The sequence below is a fragment of the Sceloporus occidentalis genome, unplaced genomic scaffold (assembly GCF_023333645.1).
Source record: "Sceloporus occidentalis isolate IW3139 unplaced genomic scaffold, rSceOcc1.0.p SCAF_214, whole genome shotgun sequence".
In the NCBI taxonomy this organism is placed as follows: domain Eukaryota; kingdom Metazoa; phylum Chordata; class Lepidosauria; order Squamata; family Phrynosomatidae; genus Sceloporus; species Sceloporus occidentalis.
The window spans coordinates 319,383-336,790 of record NW_028317194.1 but is presented as its reverse complement, the minus strand read 5'-3'; the positions used below and the strand labels follow the sequence as shown (position 1 = coordinate 336,790).

The window sequence follows — 17,408 nt, the reverse complement described above, 5'->3', positions numbered from 1 at the left end:
TTTAAGGTCCTTGCGTCCATATAAAATATGACGTCAGCCATCGATGCGATAGAACCGCTTGGGTTTCTAATCACTAAGGTCAACCTAAGATTCTACGTCTTGCAGGAGCCGTATGTCTATCCCATGCATGTTTAATCCCCTCACTGTATTACCCTCTACCACCTCTGCTGGGAGGCTGCTCCACTTATCTACCACCCTCTCAGTAAAGTAAAACTTCCTTCCATTCCATTTGGTGGATTTGGTGGCTCGCCTAAGAAATCTCGCTGTTATTTTGGGGTGTATTCCTGCATATGATGGATCCGTCGTGTCATTAGGGGTCCACAGCTGGACGGCCCATATATAGGAGACAATGTATCGCAGCCCTTACTTTGAAGGTTCTAACCGTGTAATCGCGCGGGGGGGGGGGGCTTTCTGTGCCCTGCAGCCGTTCACTCGTCTCTCCCTCCTAATTATGGAGAGCTTCGGGGGGGGGGGGACTCCAAGGCTGTATTTTCACGTGTCAGAGGAGTCTGGACAGCTGTCCCCCGACACGGAGACCGTGGAGCCCTCGCTCAGCTGTTCAGTGACTTCTGTGGGATGGAGAAGAACAGAAAGGTGGAGCTCTGGAGCCCAGCTGCTCGCTGCAGAGAAAAGAGACTCGGATTGCGGATACTTATATATTTTTTTGAATGTGGAAACCTACAATGCGCCGGCAGATCGGCCCCATTCGGCCCCCATCTAGTCGCCCGTTTCTGCTGCTGTAAAGACTCAAACCGTAATCAGTCGTTGGTCTCGTCTTAGGTTCAGGAGCCGTATGTCTATCCCATGCGTGTTTAATACCCTCACTGTATTACCCTCTACCACTTCTGCTGGGACGCTGTTCCACGTGTCTACCACTTCTGCTGGAATTATAGAATTGTTTCATTGAGGAATAAACTAGAAATCATAAACCCGGACAGGACTATTGAGTGTAAAGAAGTGTTTAGGAAAAATATCCTGTGTTCTAAAGCATTGTATAGACTGTTTGGGGGGTCTTTTGCGGGACAATGAATTAGTTGATTTCAGATTTCAGACAGGTCAATAATTTGAATTCTGCTTTTCCTGGAACACAGGAGTGATGGGAGTGATAAAGGGCCATTGGAGCACAGGAGTGATGGGAGTGATAAAGGGCCATTGGAGCACAGGAGTGATGGGAGTGATAAAGGGACATTGGAGCACAGGAGTAATGGGAGTGATAAAGGGCCATTGGAGCACAGGAGTGATGGGAGTGATAAAGGGCCATTGGAGCACAGGAGTGATGGGAGTGATAAAGGTCCATTGGAGCACAGGAGTGATGGGAGTGATAAAGGGCCATTGGAGCACAGGAGTGATGGGAGTGATAAAGGGCCATTGGAGCACAGGAGTGATGGGAGTGATAAAGGGCCATTGGAACACAGGAGTGATGGGAGTGATAAAGGGCCATTGGAACACAGGAGTGATGGGAGTGATAAAGGGCCGTTGGAACACAGGAGTGATGGGAGTGATAAAGGGCCATTGGAACACAGGAGTGATGGGAGTGATAAAGGGCCATTGGAACACAGAAGTGATGGGAGTGATAAAGGTCCGTTGGAACACAGGAGTGATGGGGGTGATAGGAGTGATGGGAGTGATAAAGGAAGAGAGAGAAAGCTGTGATTACAGGGAGCGTGTGAATACATGCGGTATATTCTTGTACATGTTCGAGGTGGACCCCTTTTAAAAAAAAAACTCAAGAGAGAATCCCGGAGAGTTCTGTGCGAGGCTGTTGGTGGGAAACGCGTCATTTAAAGTGAAATCAGAATCCAAGAAGCAGAGATCAGGAGAATCTGCGAGTTTTAGATTATAACTCCGTCTGGAGAAACTGGCGTTCCGACCACTCCGAGACATCCCAACGGAGTCCATGTTTCTTCCTTTTACTTAACGATACTTTGGAGGGGGGGGCAGATGTGGCAAACGCTCTAAAAACAGACCGGGCAGCTGGCCGGGAGAAGAAACAACTGCCCCTCAAAGAAGCAGAGAGGCATCGCAATCATTTCCAATCAAGCTGGCGTTCCGGTGGCTTCTCAATTATGATAAGACGGCGAGCGCGTGCCTCTAAAATACCTCGGCGATAAGTCACGCTGCCGGCGGGCCGTTCCATAACCACAGGGCGGCTCAGAAATGTCTCCGTCACTCAATTCATTCGTTTAAGTGTCCAATTAAAGTTTGGGGGATAAATGCAAAGGAAACTCAGATTTTCCTGTTTTCTTTCTTCTCCTTGATCTGCCCTCATCAGTGACATATTTACCCCGGGACCCCCCGGCCCACCCCGTCCTCGACCATCATCTTCTCTGTGGAGCGCCAGGATATGATGTCATATTCTGCTGCTCCGTGACTTAGAGGCGCAAAGATCCATCAGCGGGACCGCCCACCGACATAAGCGGGACCACCCACCAGCCTTAGTGGGACCACTGACGTAACTGAGACCTCCTACCGATGTAAGCAGGACCACCCATCGTCGTCAGCGGCAACACCCACCAACGTCAGTGGGACCCGAGAATGAAGGGCTCTTGGTTGTTGGAGCCTGAAAGTCCCCTGGTATGGCGATCTCCACTCAACCGTTTAGTGGACCTGTCACCCTACGTGTGGGCGTAGCCCTTATAAAGGCTGCTGGAACCAATCAGAAACAATCAGCGACTTACATTGTAGAGATCGGACGTGGAAGGTTACGGTGCCGCTTTGAATGTTGTCCCCCTGAGTCAGGGAAAGATATTTGGGGATCGGTAAATGACTGCGCTGAAGTGAATTTCCTCACTAATCCCCGTGGGTTCCAAATATTTCGGGATTGTATAAATGATGCGGACGAGATGTTCCCAACTGACGGGACGCGTTTCAAATAGCCCAACTGGGACACTTTTGTTTTAGGGGAGTGTGGCCAGGGGGGCTTTCTTAGACTTGTTTCTATACACATTATCGGGGCTTTTAGGGCCGTAGAACCCTGCATCCCCTCATACCCAGCAAACATTCCGACCTCCTAGAAAAGAGGGGCATCAGGGGAGGAGAGAGGGGGGCATCAGGGGATCTTTTAAATGGGGTGTTATGGGTGTGTGAGCACCATTACAAAGCAGAGGGGGTTAGGTACTGCTGATCAGCGCTGATCAGCATCATTATCAATTTAACATAATAATAATAATAATATTAATAATAATAATAATAATAATAATAATAAAATAATAAATTAGAAAAAAGGGTATTAAAAGGGTTACAGTAACAGACCATGCCACGTAGAAAGGGTTAACAGCCATTTAACAAATGAATCAGCTGTCGTGTCAGCAGAAGACCCTTTAGCAGCACCTGTTGCCCCAGAACGTATGGCTCTGTTGGGCATTTAACTTTTTAAAGCTCCTCTCGGACCAGCTGCGTGTCAGTCGGATTGCGTTTGAAGCGGGACACACATCGCCAAGAGACCAGCCTCGCCGGATTCATTTTCTTTATTCGAGGACACGGCGGTCTCAAACCATGGGCTCCATAGTGGCGAAGCTGCTTCTACCAACCATCAGCAGCCTGGCTCTCCTGCCAACCATCAGCATAGCGGCCAAAAGGAAGTTTCACATGGAAGCCATGGTTTATTTTTTCACCATGTTCTTCATTGCGGTAAGCCGTTCCTTCCTAAAATCAACAAAAATTATCCATAAAATTGTGTTACTTTCGTAATGAGCTGGCCCTTTAAATTTTAACCCCTCAGTAGCCCATCAAAAAAAAGATTATTTTGCAAAGAGTCTTAATTTCTGTGTTTTACATACATTCATTAAAGAGGGTTCCCAAATTCCTGTGCACCGGGTAAAGGGTTAACCATTGCTAATAGTTTTTGTTAACGCCGTATCTTCAGATGCTACTAAAAAAATTATTTAAAAAAAACCCAGAATGATGATCTAAATTTACCCGCTTGTTATTATTGATTACAAAGGCAGCAGTCATTGGCAGGTCGCTACAATAGAATCTTTTTAACGAGTTATTAAAGGGTTAAAATTGCCAAATTGATCAACCAAGTCCCTGTTTTTCATTCTGCACCTAACAGGAAATAAATAAATAAATATAGCCAAGCATTTACACAATTTGAAGAATATTTGGTCAAATTTGTGTAATTTTTTTTTTTTTTAAATCACTTTATGGTACAGAATTTTTTTTTAAAATCTCAGTTGAAACAGTCATTTATTAGCAGGAATCGGGAAGTTTTATTGGATGATTTAAGTCACTATATCCAGACATCTTCTGAATAACAGATCTGGAATTGTCACCAAAACCTTCTCAAACTCCCAAAGGCTGAAGCAGAATGTGGCAAACGACTCCATATATTTCTAAAAAAGTTGACTTTGTTTGATAATTTATTACAAGGTGCATCCAAAATGTACCCATTACTTCTCGCAGGAGAATCTGGGTTTAATGGGGTTGCTTTCTGGTGAAAAAAAAGCAAAAAAAGAACTGAATGAAAAACTTGTAGGATTCATTCATAGACTCGTGTCATTCCGCGCGGTGGCAGAGCCCTTGGGACGCTGACGTGGAGGCAACAGTTGTTGGAGAATCTGTTTACAAAGTGTCTTCCGAGTGAAGCCGTGTCGCTGGCCTGTCAGCTGCAGGTCCCCGAACAAACCATGATGGATGTGTTCAAGGGATTCCTTAGAACTCACAACAAATGTTGCTACATTGTGACTGTTGGAAGTATGTTCGGTCTTCAGCGCCGACGCTCTAATTCCTTCTTCTGTTCCGTTAGATCTACCATGCCTGTGAAGGTCCGGGACTGTCCGTGTTATGTTTCATGAGATACGACCTTCTGGAATACTTCAGTATCTACGGGACTGCGCTCTCCATGTGGGTGTCGTTGTTAGGTAGGTCCCGAGTCTTGGCTGACGATGGCATCTCAACAAAGAATTATTATCTTCAGACAAAGAGTTTGTTTTGTTTCAGGGCAAATCATCAGGTAAATGGGCCGACGAGTCGAGTTTCGTGTAATTGAAACAATATTTGCTTCTCCAACAGCTCTGGGAGATTTTGATGAACCTAAGAGGTCCACTTTGGTCATGTTTGGCGTTCTCACCATCGCCGTGAGGATATATCAGGATCGTTGGGGTTACGGTGTATATTCGGGTCCTATTGGAACAGCCGTTCTAATGATTACTGTGAAATGGGTAGGTAGCTCAGAAGGCATGAGATGGAGAAAAAAAAACTTTTACGCATGAACACTAAGAACAAAAAACCTCATTTATTATCAATCCCAAATGAAAGATACAAAGTATCAGGAGGGCAGGTAGGTTTATGATGTTGGCTTCTAGACCATGGTTCTAGTCAATCAAAAACAAGCAGGTAATAGGTGCTTGGACCATATGAAGTCATCATTATCTTGGATCTATACAAAATGTATCATTGTTTGATGGTCAGGTTGGAAGCCAATTAGCTACAAGTCTAGTCTTTGATGTCTTCTTTCAGCTTACGAAGATGAAAGAGAAGAAAGGCCTCTACCCGGAAAAAAGTGTTTACACCCAACAGATCGGTCCAGGGTTCTGCTTCGGAGCTTTAGCCTTAATGTTACGCTTTTTCTTTGAGGTAAGTACGCACTTCGTGCATGTAAAGAGAAAGTGTGGAAGGAAATAGACCGAATCAGTGACCGGCGTAGGGTGAGAAACTATGCTTCTATCCAACTATTACAAAGGGTTCTTTTTTCTCCTTGTAGGAATGGGATTATACCTACGTGCACAGCTTCTACCATTGTTCGCTGGCCATGTCCTTTGTCCTACTGCTCCCCAAGGTCAACAAAAAGGCAGGGAATGGAGGGAACCCGGCCAAAATAGACTGGTCAACTCTTGGCTGCTGCGTGTAACGGGGGATTCCAGACAGTCAACGGCAAGCGGAACCTGGAACCTCCCATTCCATATCCCGATGATTCCAGAACACATGACCTAGAACTGGCTGTTTGCATCCTACAGATAAATCAGCTAGTTCCTTATGTTCCTTATGTGTTTCCTTACACTCTCTTTACCCCCGAGCCTGCGGGTTCTACAACTTTGGCTGCCTATTGCCACTTTATACATAGGTTTGCAGAAAAAGGACGCTAAATGGTTACATTAGGGAGAGGTTATTTAGCTTGGGAGCTGCCTTATGCCTGACCCAGAGAATTGCCCCCAAGCCCCCCCTCCATGATGGCTGTGCTCGCTGCGGAAAGCCATGATATGATGTCATATCCGGGCATTCCGTGAATTAAAGACGCACGGCTCGGCATGGCCTCCATAGTATTAATGGTTGGGGAGATCGGAGAGCTCCCTTGTAACTGGCACGTTGAGCAGCGGCACACCAGGCAGCCTGGTCCCCCAAGACTGCAATCTGCCCCCTAGTGTTAAGGCGGTGGGATTGCCGCCTCCTTGGACTTGCTTTATGATGTATTTATGATGTAATTTATTTGTTTCTATTTGCGTAGAAGACGTGCAGGAATTACCTAAGCCTCTCTGTTATGGCGATTATACGGTATACCTCTCTCATGCCGGAAACTATTCCTGGCGGACAGATTATGGCGTAAGGTCCTATATCTGTCTATGTAAGAATTATGTTATAAAAAAAATAATACGTTTTGTAGAGTTTAAATTTTATATGTTTTTGGATTTTTTTTTAGCTAAGCATTTAAAGAAAATGTACAGAGAGATCTGTGAGGGTTTGATTATTTGTGCACTGTTTAATAAATAAAATAAATAAATAAAATTCTACAAAATCTGGCATCTTCCTAAAAAAAAAATATTGTCATTCTGTGTTCAACCCAAGATATAATTCCCAAAAATAATTCTGCAGCCAGATCCTAAATAAGCGGAAATTTCAGTGGTGTTTAATAGACGCTGAATTTTAATTAATGAAATACAGTTAATTAATTAATTAATAATTATTTTTAGTGAAAAATCATGAAAAATTAAATCCAACGCTCCGGAGCTAAAGCACTCTTAGGCCAGGTGAAAAAGAAGGTAGCATCTTCATAAAGAACTATCGTGAGTTACAAATATTTTTTTTAGGAAGGATTTTTTTGTTATCCTGGGAAAGGAAGACTGATTTTCAGGGTTTTTACCCCAATCTCAGGGTCTCAAAGTGAATGGGCAGAGGGACACAGAGTCTGGAGCCGACTCTCTGCTCTGATTTAATGATATCTGAGCATCCAGATGCTTTTCTCCCTGCTATATCACAGCTGGAATCCCTGCTTGAATACAGGTGACTTCATTCAGAATATCCTGACAAGTCATGTTTTCCATGAGGACCATTATTAGAACCATTTAGTTGCCACCATTAGTGAAACCCTGCAAAGGAATATTTGTGTTGGGCCAATAAAGTCTACCCGGACGTCTACCTTGAAAAGCCAGACCTTCTCTCCCTGGAACTCTCCGGCGAGGGCAGCGGCCCCAAAACTCCCTCCGCGGGATCAGCTTAGTGAAGCTAATAAAGAAAGTGTGGGGGGAGAAAACAGGTGACAGAATCCGTCAGAGCTCGAAAAATGCTTCTAATGCCTTAAAAAGTGGCTTGACAGGGGCTGTCAGGAAGTGGAAGGGTTGGGTACGGCTGAGGCACACCATGCACCTGCCATCCTTCCACCGTGTTACTCAACAAATTTATTGGTCTATTGAATACTAATAAAAAAGAGTCATTACTGGCAGGGCTGTCTGAAGCCACGTCTACCTCAGGATCAGTGTGTTCGGAATTCAGTGCAGCCGGCAGCAAGCGGGAAACAGGGAACCAGGTGCGGAGAAGACCATCGAACGGAAGGAGAGCGAGCTTTTCTTTTAGCCAAAAGCAGATTAAAGAGACATTGAGAACTCCTTGGTTTTTAAAAGTGTTCTTATTTAGTTTGACCGGTCCAGCATTGTGCCCCAAATCCCTATGCCCCTCTTTCGTCCCCTGTGCCCCCCTTTCCTCTTGTGTGCCCCTCTTTCCTCTCGTGTGCCCCTTTTTTCTCCCACTTTCCTCTTCTACCCTGTGCCCCTCTCCCCTCTACCATGACCTTCTTTCCCCAAAATGCTCCAAACAGGACACAGTAAATAAATAATAATAAATAATAAATAAAGTCACATAAAAAGTCCTGTCCCCAGGCATGTCTCAAACTACACCACCTATGAATTAGCAGTCACTATAAATGAAGTTAAATTGCCCTTTCCTGGAGGGACATGCAGAAGAGGGCTTTTTGTGCTTATACACATTTTCTGAAACATACAATATTTACATTTCATTTCTGTTTCTAAATTTCGTATGGGTGTCGATCATGAGAAACCTTGACCGAGCAGTTATCACAACGACGAAACAGTTTTGTCAAGGGATGTAACTTAAAATTGGTTGTCCACATTGGCCTCCTATGCTTTTACATGCTTGTCGGAGGATCGATACCCAGACATTTCTTATTTGGGGTGATGGACAACAGACCACGAAGTCCAGGCAGTGGTGTATTCTCGCCTAGGTTGACTGGAACTAGGGTGGCAGTTCCAGCTGCACAACAGACGTCCGATTGTCCTACTGGGCGATCAAGCTCCCCGGACACTACTTCTCCTTGGGCCGGTTGAAGATATCAGAGATCTTCTTTGTAACCAGCCAATATACCACAGAGCACTGTGTCCAGGCAGCACAGCCTCCATAGTGACCTTACTCCATGCCCCCCATGCAGAGCACTGGGTTAGGACATCATAACCCAGCGCTCAGCCTGATAGACGGCACCGGCAGAGCCCAGCCAACATACGCCTCTGACTACAGGCATAAGGAGAAGGGTCTCAACTGATAGTGTGGGGGTCCCAGTACCACCATACCACTTGTCTCAGAGAAAGTTGACCTTGGTTAATAATTCTAGATGAGTCTGATTGAATACATAAGCAGGCTCCATATCCAGTGGTGCTACCCAACTGACCAATACCTATGGATGTACGAAAGGCCTCCTATAAATTTTCATCTGGCTCCTAATTCTACATAGATCTGTCCTGCCAGGAACCCCAACAGATGACATTAATATTACTATTTCCATCAAGACGGGTTCTTGGTTCCAATAAATGAATCCAAACTGGATGAAGGCGCCAACGTGGAATCAGGTTAGTGCACCTACTAAGTCCAGATGATCCAGCCTAACAGCCTGGCCGGTGAGCCGACGTGAATACGCAGATGATCCTGCTGTGTTTCTCAAGATTTATGACTTCGTACGACAAAGGAAATGTATTATTTACAGCCTAACCTGCAACTAGACCACCGCACCCTCAGAATTTGGCATGCAAGGCAAATGCCCAGACTGTTGTACAAATCGGGGGCCTGCCAAATGGAATGGAATTAAATCATATGCCATTCTGCGATCGCAGCCCGGCACATAAACCAGGAGTACGTCTGGATGCCTAAAGCCGTACTGGTAATACTGATGGCTGAGAGGACGTCTAGAACCCTGCAGAGATACAATGTAACTGTGTCTAACAATGCCACACAGTGATAGTCGCAGACTCCTATTACTCTCTTTACCGTGTATTCATTCTCACTCTCTCCATTCATTCTTTACTCATAGTTGAAGCCTGAAGGAGGAAGTCGATGAAGGGCTGAAGGAGGAAACAGATGAAGGAGGAGGTAGATTAAGGCCTAAATGAAGACTAAGATGAAGGCCTCATGAAGTAGTAGAAAAAGGCCTGAAGGAGAAGGTAGATGAATGTCTGAAGGAAGAGGTAGATGAACGCCTGAAGGAGGAGGTAGATGAATGCCTGAAGGAGTAGATGGGTGAAGGGCTGAAGGAGGAGGTAGATGAAGGCCTGAAGGAGTAGGTGGGTGAAGGGCTGAAGGAGGAGGTAGATGAAGGCCTTAAGGAAGATGACGGAGAGAGATGTTGGACCTATATAAAAGAAGAGTGAAAGGCAAATGACTGGGCATGCCGTGACAAAGTAATAGAGCTGGAATCATGGTGGAACAGGGGTTAAGCAAAAAAGTTATTTTCTCTGGATTTGGATCTGCTGCCCGTCCATGTGAGAAGATATTGTGGACCATTGCGGGGAAATTGCGGAAGGGCAGTTGGAAAATGGAACTTTGTTGTCAGACTATGATAAAACGTAGTGGGTGAATGGCTCTAACAACCCAGGAAAATAATTTCCAAGACTTATGAGAGAAGTCGGCGAGGGGGAAAGGAAGAAAACAGAAGAGACACAAAAAATGAAGAGGGGGCACAAGAATTCAGGAACTGAGTAGGAAGAAGAGACTCATCATGAATGGTAGACCAGAGACGAGTGGGTACGATACAGGATCAGAGGAGGTTCAAGGAAGACATGGGTTAAAACCATATGGAGAATTCTACTTTCTGCTAGTTTTAGGTATTCTGAGACATCCGTAACATAAATCATACGCACAGGAGAACAGGAAAGAGAGGCAGGGTGGGAGAGGAACGTTCAAATACTTCAGGAGACTCTGTATGGGAGGGAAACGTAGAGAGAATTAACCATGAATGGGAAAATATTTTAGAGAGATGTCGGGGGGGGGGGGGGTGGATGATTTTAGAAGGAAGCCAAGAATTAAACAAGGGTTTATTCACCAAGAGTTGAGTCGGAATAGACACCCTTAAAAACCAAACACGCTCTCTTGTTCAGAACTTGGCCCGAGTATTGGTCATTGCCAATATTCTTCGTTTAGATATTTTTGAATGGGGGGGCCAACAAAAATGGGGGCCAAGACAGGTGCCATAGATGATGATTAATTTGCTTGCAGTACACCAGTACTGTCATTTAGCCAATAGGGAGCCAGGAAGTAACTCTCGCAAAAAAGAAAAAAAAAAAAAAAAAAAAGTGGCCACAATCTAGCTGTTTGGTCGCTGTGAGATTACAAGTTTCATGGTTCACTGGCTCAAGAGGATCATTGGAAATAAAGTGCAACAAAGCAAGAACCTCCCACAGCATGACAGAAGAGAAGCAAATTTTGTTTTGTATTTTAGGGGAAAAAATTAAACTGAACATTTTAAAAAAAAAGTTTTTGTTGATTTTTTCCAGTAAATTTTTGTAATGTTTTTGTTGAATTCTTCCATGAAAAAAATTGGAATGTTTTTGTGGATTTTTTATGAACATTTTTGAATGTTCGTTTTGAGCTTTTCCATGAAATTTCTGGAATGTTTTTGTTGATTTTTCCGTGAAATTTTTAAATGTTTTTTTTTTTAAATTATTATTATTTTTTAAAATTCCATGAAATTTTTTAAGGTTTTTTTTTGTTGATTTCTTCCATGAAATTTCTTTAAATGTTTTTTTTTGTTAATTTCATTTATGAAAATGTTTGAATGTTTTGGTTTAGAAGAATATCTCCCCAAAAATAGTATTTAAAAATAAAACCTTAAATATTATATAAAATTTATATCATAACCTTGTATAAAACAGAATTCTCTACCCTATAAGGCAAAATATTAAAGGTGAGTAGACAGTCGCACCGCGTCCCCCTATAAGTCTAGATAATCCAGAAAAGGACGGTAAAAAGAATTATTAACATTTTTAGTAGAGCAGACAATACAGTCTGTTGTAACCCCCCCCCGTTCTCCCCCTTTTTTTTAACGCTGCTGAGTGCCGTGCCTGGAGGGACACTTTAAACATTGCCAGAAATCTTGATGTTTTCAATAAAGTAGGTGTTTTTGTCTACGTTAAAGTCTGGAGTGCTGACCTTTGTCAAGTCTGCTACTGAAATTTCCTGCCTCTCTGTTTTTCTCCACTTCTGTAAGATGATCTGAAACCCTAAACCTTTATTGCTTCTGTTAAATGGTCTATGCAGCTCCCCAGCCTGCCCTATACCAAGTCTTATGAGGTCCCTGGTATATCGCTTATCCCAGTCAAAATAAAAAAAAAAATGTAAAAAAAAATTTAAAAAAATAAAAATTTTAAAAAATTAACCGTTTTGGGACCAGAACCGGCCTTACGCACCCCGGGCTGCGCTCCCTCCGTCCTATCCAGAGAAGCTGGGTTGATGCGTTTTGCAAATGTTTTCTTAAGGTATGCTTGCGGTCTGCTAAATTTTCCTTATGTAAAGGCAACGAGGCATGGCGAAAGTTGGAATATACAATTGTGTGCCCTGTCTACTTTTTTTTTTTTTTTTTTTTGGAGCGCCAACGATTCTAGACTCGAATTGTATCGAAATCAGACGTAGAGCCGCTAACCTGAAAAACCCTTATTCCACGTAGGGCCACAAAAACTCTACATATTGATACAATATTGGTTATTATTGATGTATATATTTTAGATTAATTTTTTTAGTAACTCTCAGGTGTAAAGGATGGTTGAAGAAACAATTTTTTTTTTAAAATGGATTTTTGGGTCAAAATATAAAATTATTGGATTTTGCTCTCGTTAGAGTTTATTTGATGCTCACGGTTGGCGGCTTCAGACTCGATTTTGTGTAATCCAAAAAAACTGCTTTCCTATACGAGACTATGAATTAAAAAAAGGTAAAAACCTTTACCTTTGTTTGTTACCCTTTTTTATTATTTGTTTTCTTTCTGAAACATTTGGAGATTCTCTGCAAGAGGTTTACCAGTGGGATGAAGGGATCATCAGACCCTGGACTCAATATAACTTCTAAAAAATTGTTCTGTTTTACCCCAGTTGTAGTTTTTGCCCCATACTATAATGTTTTCAGCCATTTGTATGATTCTCGCTCTGTTATCTGACCCCCAATCTACTAAACACCCCGACTCCTTATCATACTGCCTGTGGGAACCAATAGAATGGCTCAGTCTTAATCACCCAGATGGGCTCTCTGACTAATGAAAGTCTATGGAGGAACGGACTTTATTAGCATTGCCATAAAGCATCAGCTCAGTGTGGTGTTTGAGTAGAGGAAGTTACTGACTGGGGTTATTACTGTATACAGCGCTGGGGGGTTATATTACTGTATACAGCGCTGGGGGTTATATTACTGTATACAGCGCTGGGGGTTATATTACTGTATACAGCGCTGGGGGGTTATATTACTGTATACAGCGCTGGGGGTTATATTACTGTATACAGCGCTGGGGGGTTATATTACTGTATACAGTGCTGGGGGTTATATTACTGTATACAGCGCTGGGGGGTTATATTACTGTATACAGCGCTGGGGGGTTATATTACTGTATACAGCGCTGGGGGTTATATTACTGTATACAGTGTTTCCCGGAGCCGATTCGTCCGATGAAGCCGGTTTGCTGCCTCCCTGCCTCGTTCCAAGAGCTCTTTTTAATTTCGAGTGTAAATGTCTATTACAGACGGCTGTTGGGTGTTAGGAATGCGCCCAGGAGAGCGTTGGACACGAGCGCCTGGGCACCGCATTCGGAACGCGTGCTTCTCCTGCGCCCAGATATTTAACCCTTTCATGGCACCCAAAAAACCCACAAGCTGTATTCTAGCTATCTAAGTATCATGGGTAAGATATGGAAGATTCTAACTTCGGCCACATTTCTATATTACTCTTCTAAACCCCAGTTTTGGGGTAAAATGATAAAATAAAGGAAGCCCTTTTTATTCAAAAATATGCATATTAAATCAGGCTTATTAAGAAAGCCCCCAGTTGCACTATATATATATATATATATATATATATATATATATGTATGTATGTATGTATATATATATATATATATCTAACGTCTGCCTATGGGCGCTGAGTTCCACGTTCCTGCCAGCAGGGGGCGCCGGGGGGGATCGTTCAGCTATCTCAGTCCTAAAAACCCTCGGCCGGCCGGGGCTCAGGGGTTAGGAGAATCCTGATAGTTCTTTCTATTAAAGGCCGCTGTTTCAGGCGCCTGCAACATCTTCTGTCTTTTCAGCAGGCAGTGGATTTCAAGCTTTACCACCCTCACCGCAGAGCAATGTCCTTCTCCTTCAGCTGGAATCACCTCTGTCTTTAATGTAAAGATTTGGCTTCTTGAAGGATGAAGAGTCGCCCTGAGATGACAATATTATTATTGTCATTAGTAATTATTTTTATTTTCATTATAATTTATTATTATTATTATATTTTTATTATATTTATTATTATTATTATTTTTATTATAATTTATTATTATTATTATATTTTTGTTATATTTATTATTATTATTATTATTATTATTATGTTTATTATAATTTATTATTATTATATTTTTATTATATTTATTATTATTATTATTATTATTATTTTTATTATTCATTTACTTATTTCTGATGCAATTGATACAATTTTTTTATCTTGTACAAAACAGACAGACAGACCCCGGTCACCTTAAACCGAGACAATTGTGATTTTGAAGGAAAACGCAGTCAAAATACCCTGAGCAGGAAACCAAAGGAATTTTATCGGAGACAATAATTTCTAGTTAACCCTTGGGAGGATTTCATGGTTTGTGGAATCCTCGTTAAGACGGGGAAGTTTAAGGCTAAAGAGAGAGTTTTCAGCCTTTGTGGGCTACCAGCAGCCAGTTTTCCGGTATAATGCCCTGCTGCTTCTATACACATTATCGGGGCTTTTAGGGCTGTGGAACCCTGCGATCCCCTCATACCCAGCAAACATTCTGACCTCCTAGAAAAGAGGGGCATCAGGGGAGGAAAGAGGGGCATCGGGGGAGGAAAGAGGGGAACACGGGAGGAAGAGGGTCACAGGGGAGGAAAGAAGGACATCAAGCGAAGAGAGAGGGGCAAAAGGGAGGAAAGAGGGAAACAGAGGAGGAAAGAGGGGGATCAAATGAGGAAAGAGGGGGCATCAGGGGAGTAAAGTGGGACACAGAAGAGGAAAGAGTTTTTTACATGGTTATTGTCAGCCATCAATCCAATGCTTCATTTTGTTTATTCCAGTAAGGGTTAAATCCTTCCATAATGTCTAATTTTAGACCCCCCCCCCATTAAAAATGTCCAGAAATCGGTAGCCATAAAAATATGGGATAAACTTATCGGCCGCGTTGTGTTTACGGTAAAGCCGCGCATGTGGTTTCCGTTAGCAGCGTTCCTGTTTCTGATAGGTGGCTGGATTTTGCTAAATCGGATTTCCAATTACGATAAACCGCAGCTCAGGGGAGGAAAAACGCATTGGCATGAAATGGTTAAGACAGTATAATTACCAAAAAAGAAAAAAATATTTGGCGTGTTTCAGTGATTTTTTTTTTTTTTTAAGTGATTGATTATCCTATCAGGAACTTGGCAGCCCCACCCCAGACCCCATTCCTCATCCGATCCCTTCCAGGGGCTGCACACGGACCTGTCGGAGTTAATCCGCGCTGAAATAAAACACGCTTTGGGTGTCTTTCAGACGTTAATTGGATTTGGATATTTCTAATGCCAAACCGGGGTCTGCTCTGTCTCGGAATGAGTGCGCGATTGTTACCGGCAAGCACACGGACCATCGGGGCTGCTTAGAAATTCACATGTATTTATTTACCCCTCGCTTCCAGGGGAAAGGGCAATTATGTGGGGTCCGCAGCGCTGCACTGACTACAAGACACCGAGCTAAAAATGTAACTGCGCACAAAACGTGTTTCAGCAGCAGCAGCAGCAGCGTAACAAAACATCCCCGGACCCCCAACCTCCTTCTACACACAGTAACACACACTCATACTCACACACAGTAACATACACACACTCATACTCACACACAGTAACATACACACACTCATACTCACACACAGTAACATACACACACTCATACTCACACACAGTAACATACACACACTCATACTCACACACAGTAACATACACACACTCATGCTCACACACAGTAACATACACACACTCATACTCACACACAGTAACATACACACACTCATACTCACACACAGTAACATACACACACTCATACTCACACACAGTAACATACACACACTCATGCTCACACACAGTAACATACGCACACTCATACTCACACACAGTAACATACACACACTCATACTCACACACAGTAACATACACACACACATACTCACACACAGTAACATACACACACTCATACTCACACACAGTAACATACGCACACTCATACTCACACACAGTAACATACACACACTCATACTCACACACAGTAACATACACACACACATACTCACACACAGTAACATACACACACACATACTCACACACTTCCATTCCCTCACGTCCTCTCACACTGTCTGTTGGCAGCTATTGGTGTAACTGAGTGGGGCATTTAGAAGAAGAATAATGGGGTTTATTTTCCCCGTTTAATTTATAAAGCCGTTTCCTGCTGTTTCTATACACATTATCGGGGCTTTTAGGGGCTGTAGAACCCTGCAATCCCCTCATACCCAGCAAACATTCAGACCTCCTAGAAAAGAGGGGGGAGAGAGGGGGCATCAGGGTAACAGAAAGGAGGATTGGGGAAAAGGGGCATCAGCAGTTTTGGAATTTGGGGACCAAAAAAGGACTGGCTAAACAAGGACACTTGGTACGAATTCTCAGTGAGTTAATTGAGAAGATGTTTTTTGCGGGTCACTATTTGGTTTAATAACCGAATGCTTTCCGTGTTCGCGGGTGTCTTGCGTCGCGTTCCTCCTCCCCGCACTCCAGGCTGTACACAGACCCAGCGCAGGAAGGGTTAATGCGCTCCTTTGCCGGCCGCGGGGAGAATAAACAGGGAGACGTTCCATAAAAAGACCGAGGAGTCTGAGGATTCCCTTATAAGGGGAAGCTCGCCGAGCAGACCCCCGACACCCAGACAGAGCGGAGCGAGACGGCCGAGACGTCCGGACAGACCCAGGCCGATGGCTCAGAGACAGCTGTATACATTATACATTATCCCCACGCCGGGGCCGCCACAGGACAGCACAGTCACATGTCCCCGGATAATGCACGCTCCAAGCAGCAAAGGATTCTGGGTACCGATGGTCTAATTTGCATAAAGATTGTAAGCTCTAAAGTGCTATGAGGTGCATTGCTTGTTTATGTCCTGTTCATACATTGTACAGCGCCGCGGAGTATGACAGCGATATATAAATCAATAATAATAACACACATTGTACAGCGCTGCGGAGTATGACGGCTATATATAAATAATAATAACACATTGTACAGCGCTTTGGAGTATGACGGCGATATATAAATAATAATAACACACATTGTACAGCGCTGCGGAGTATGACGGCGATATATAAATAATAATAACACATTGTACAGCGCTTTGGAGTATGACGGCGATATATAAATAATAATAACACACATTGTACAGCGCTGCGGAGTATGACGGCGATATATAAATAATAATAACACACATTGTACAGCGCTGCGGAGTATGACGGAGATATATAAATAATAACACATTGTACAGCGCTGTGGAGTATGACGGCGATATATAAATAATAATAACACACATTGTACAGCGCTGCGGAGTATGACGGCGATATATAAATAATAATAACACACATTGTACAGCGCTGTGGAGTATGACGGCGATATATAAATAATAATAACACACAT

At 43.2% G+C, this 17,408-nt stretch overlaps 1 protein-coding gene across 1 annotated transcript; it reads left to right on the top strand.

Annotated features, from left to right (window-relative positions):
- The first annotated feature begins 3,495 nt into the window (after positions 1-3,495).
- Positions 3,496-5,851, top strand: LOC149277425 (protein myomaker-like). Its single transcript, XM_089502933.1, has 5 exons — positions 3,496-3,630; positions 4,748-4,862; positions 5,014-5,162; positions 5,461-5,577; positions 5,705-5,851. Exons 1-5 carry the CDS (start codon positions 3,496-3,498, stop codon positions 5,849-5,851), a joined length of 663 nt encoding a protein of 220 aa, XP_089359059.1.
- The last annotated feature ends 11,557 nt before the right edge of the window (positions 5,852-17,408 follow it).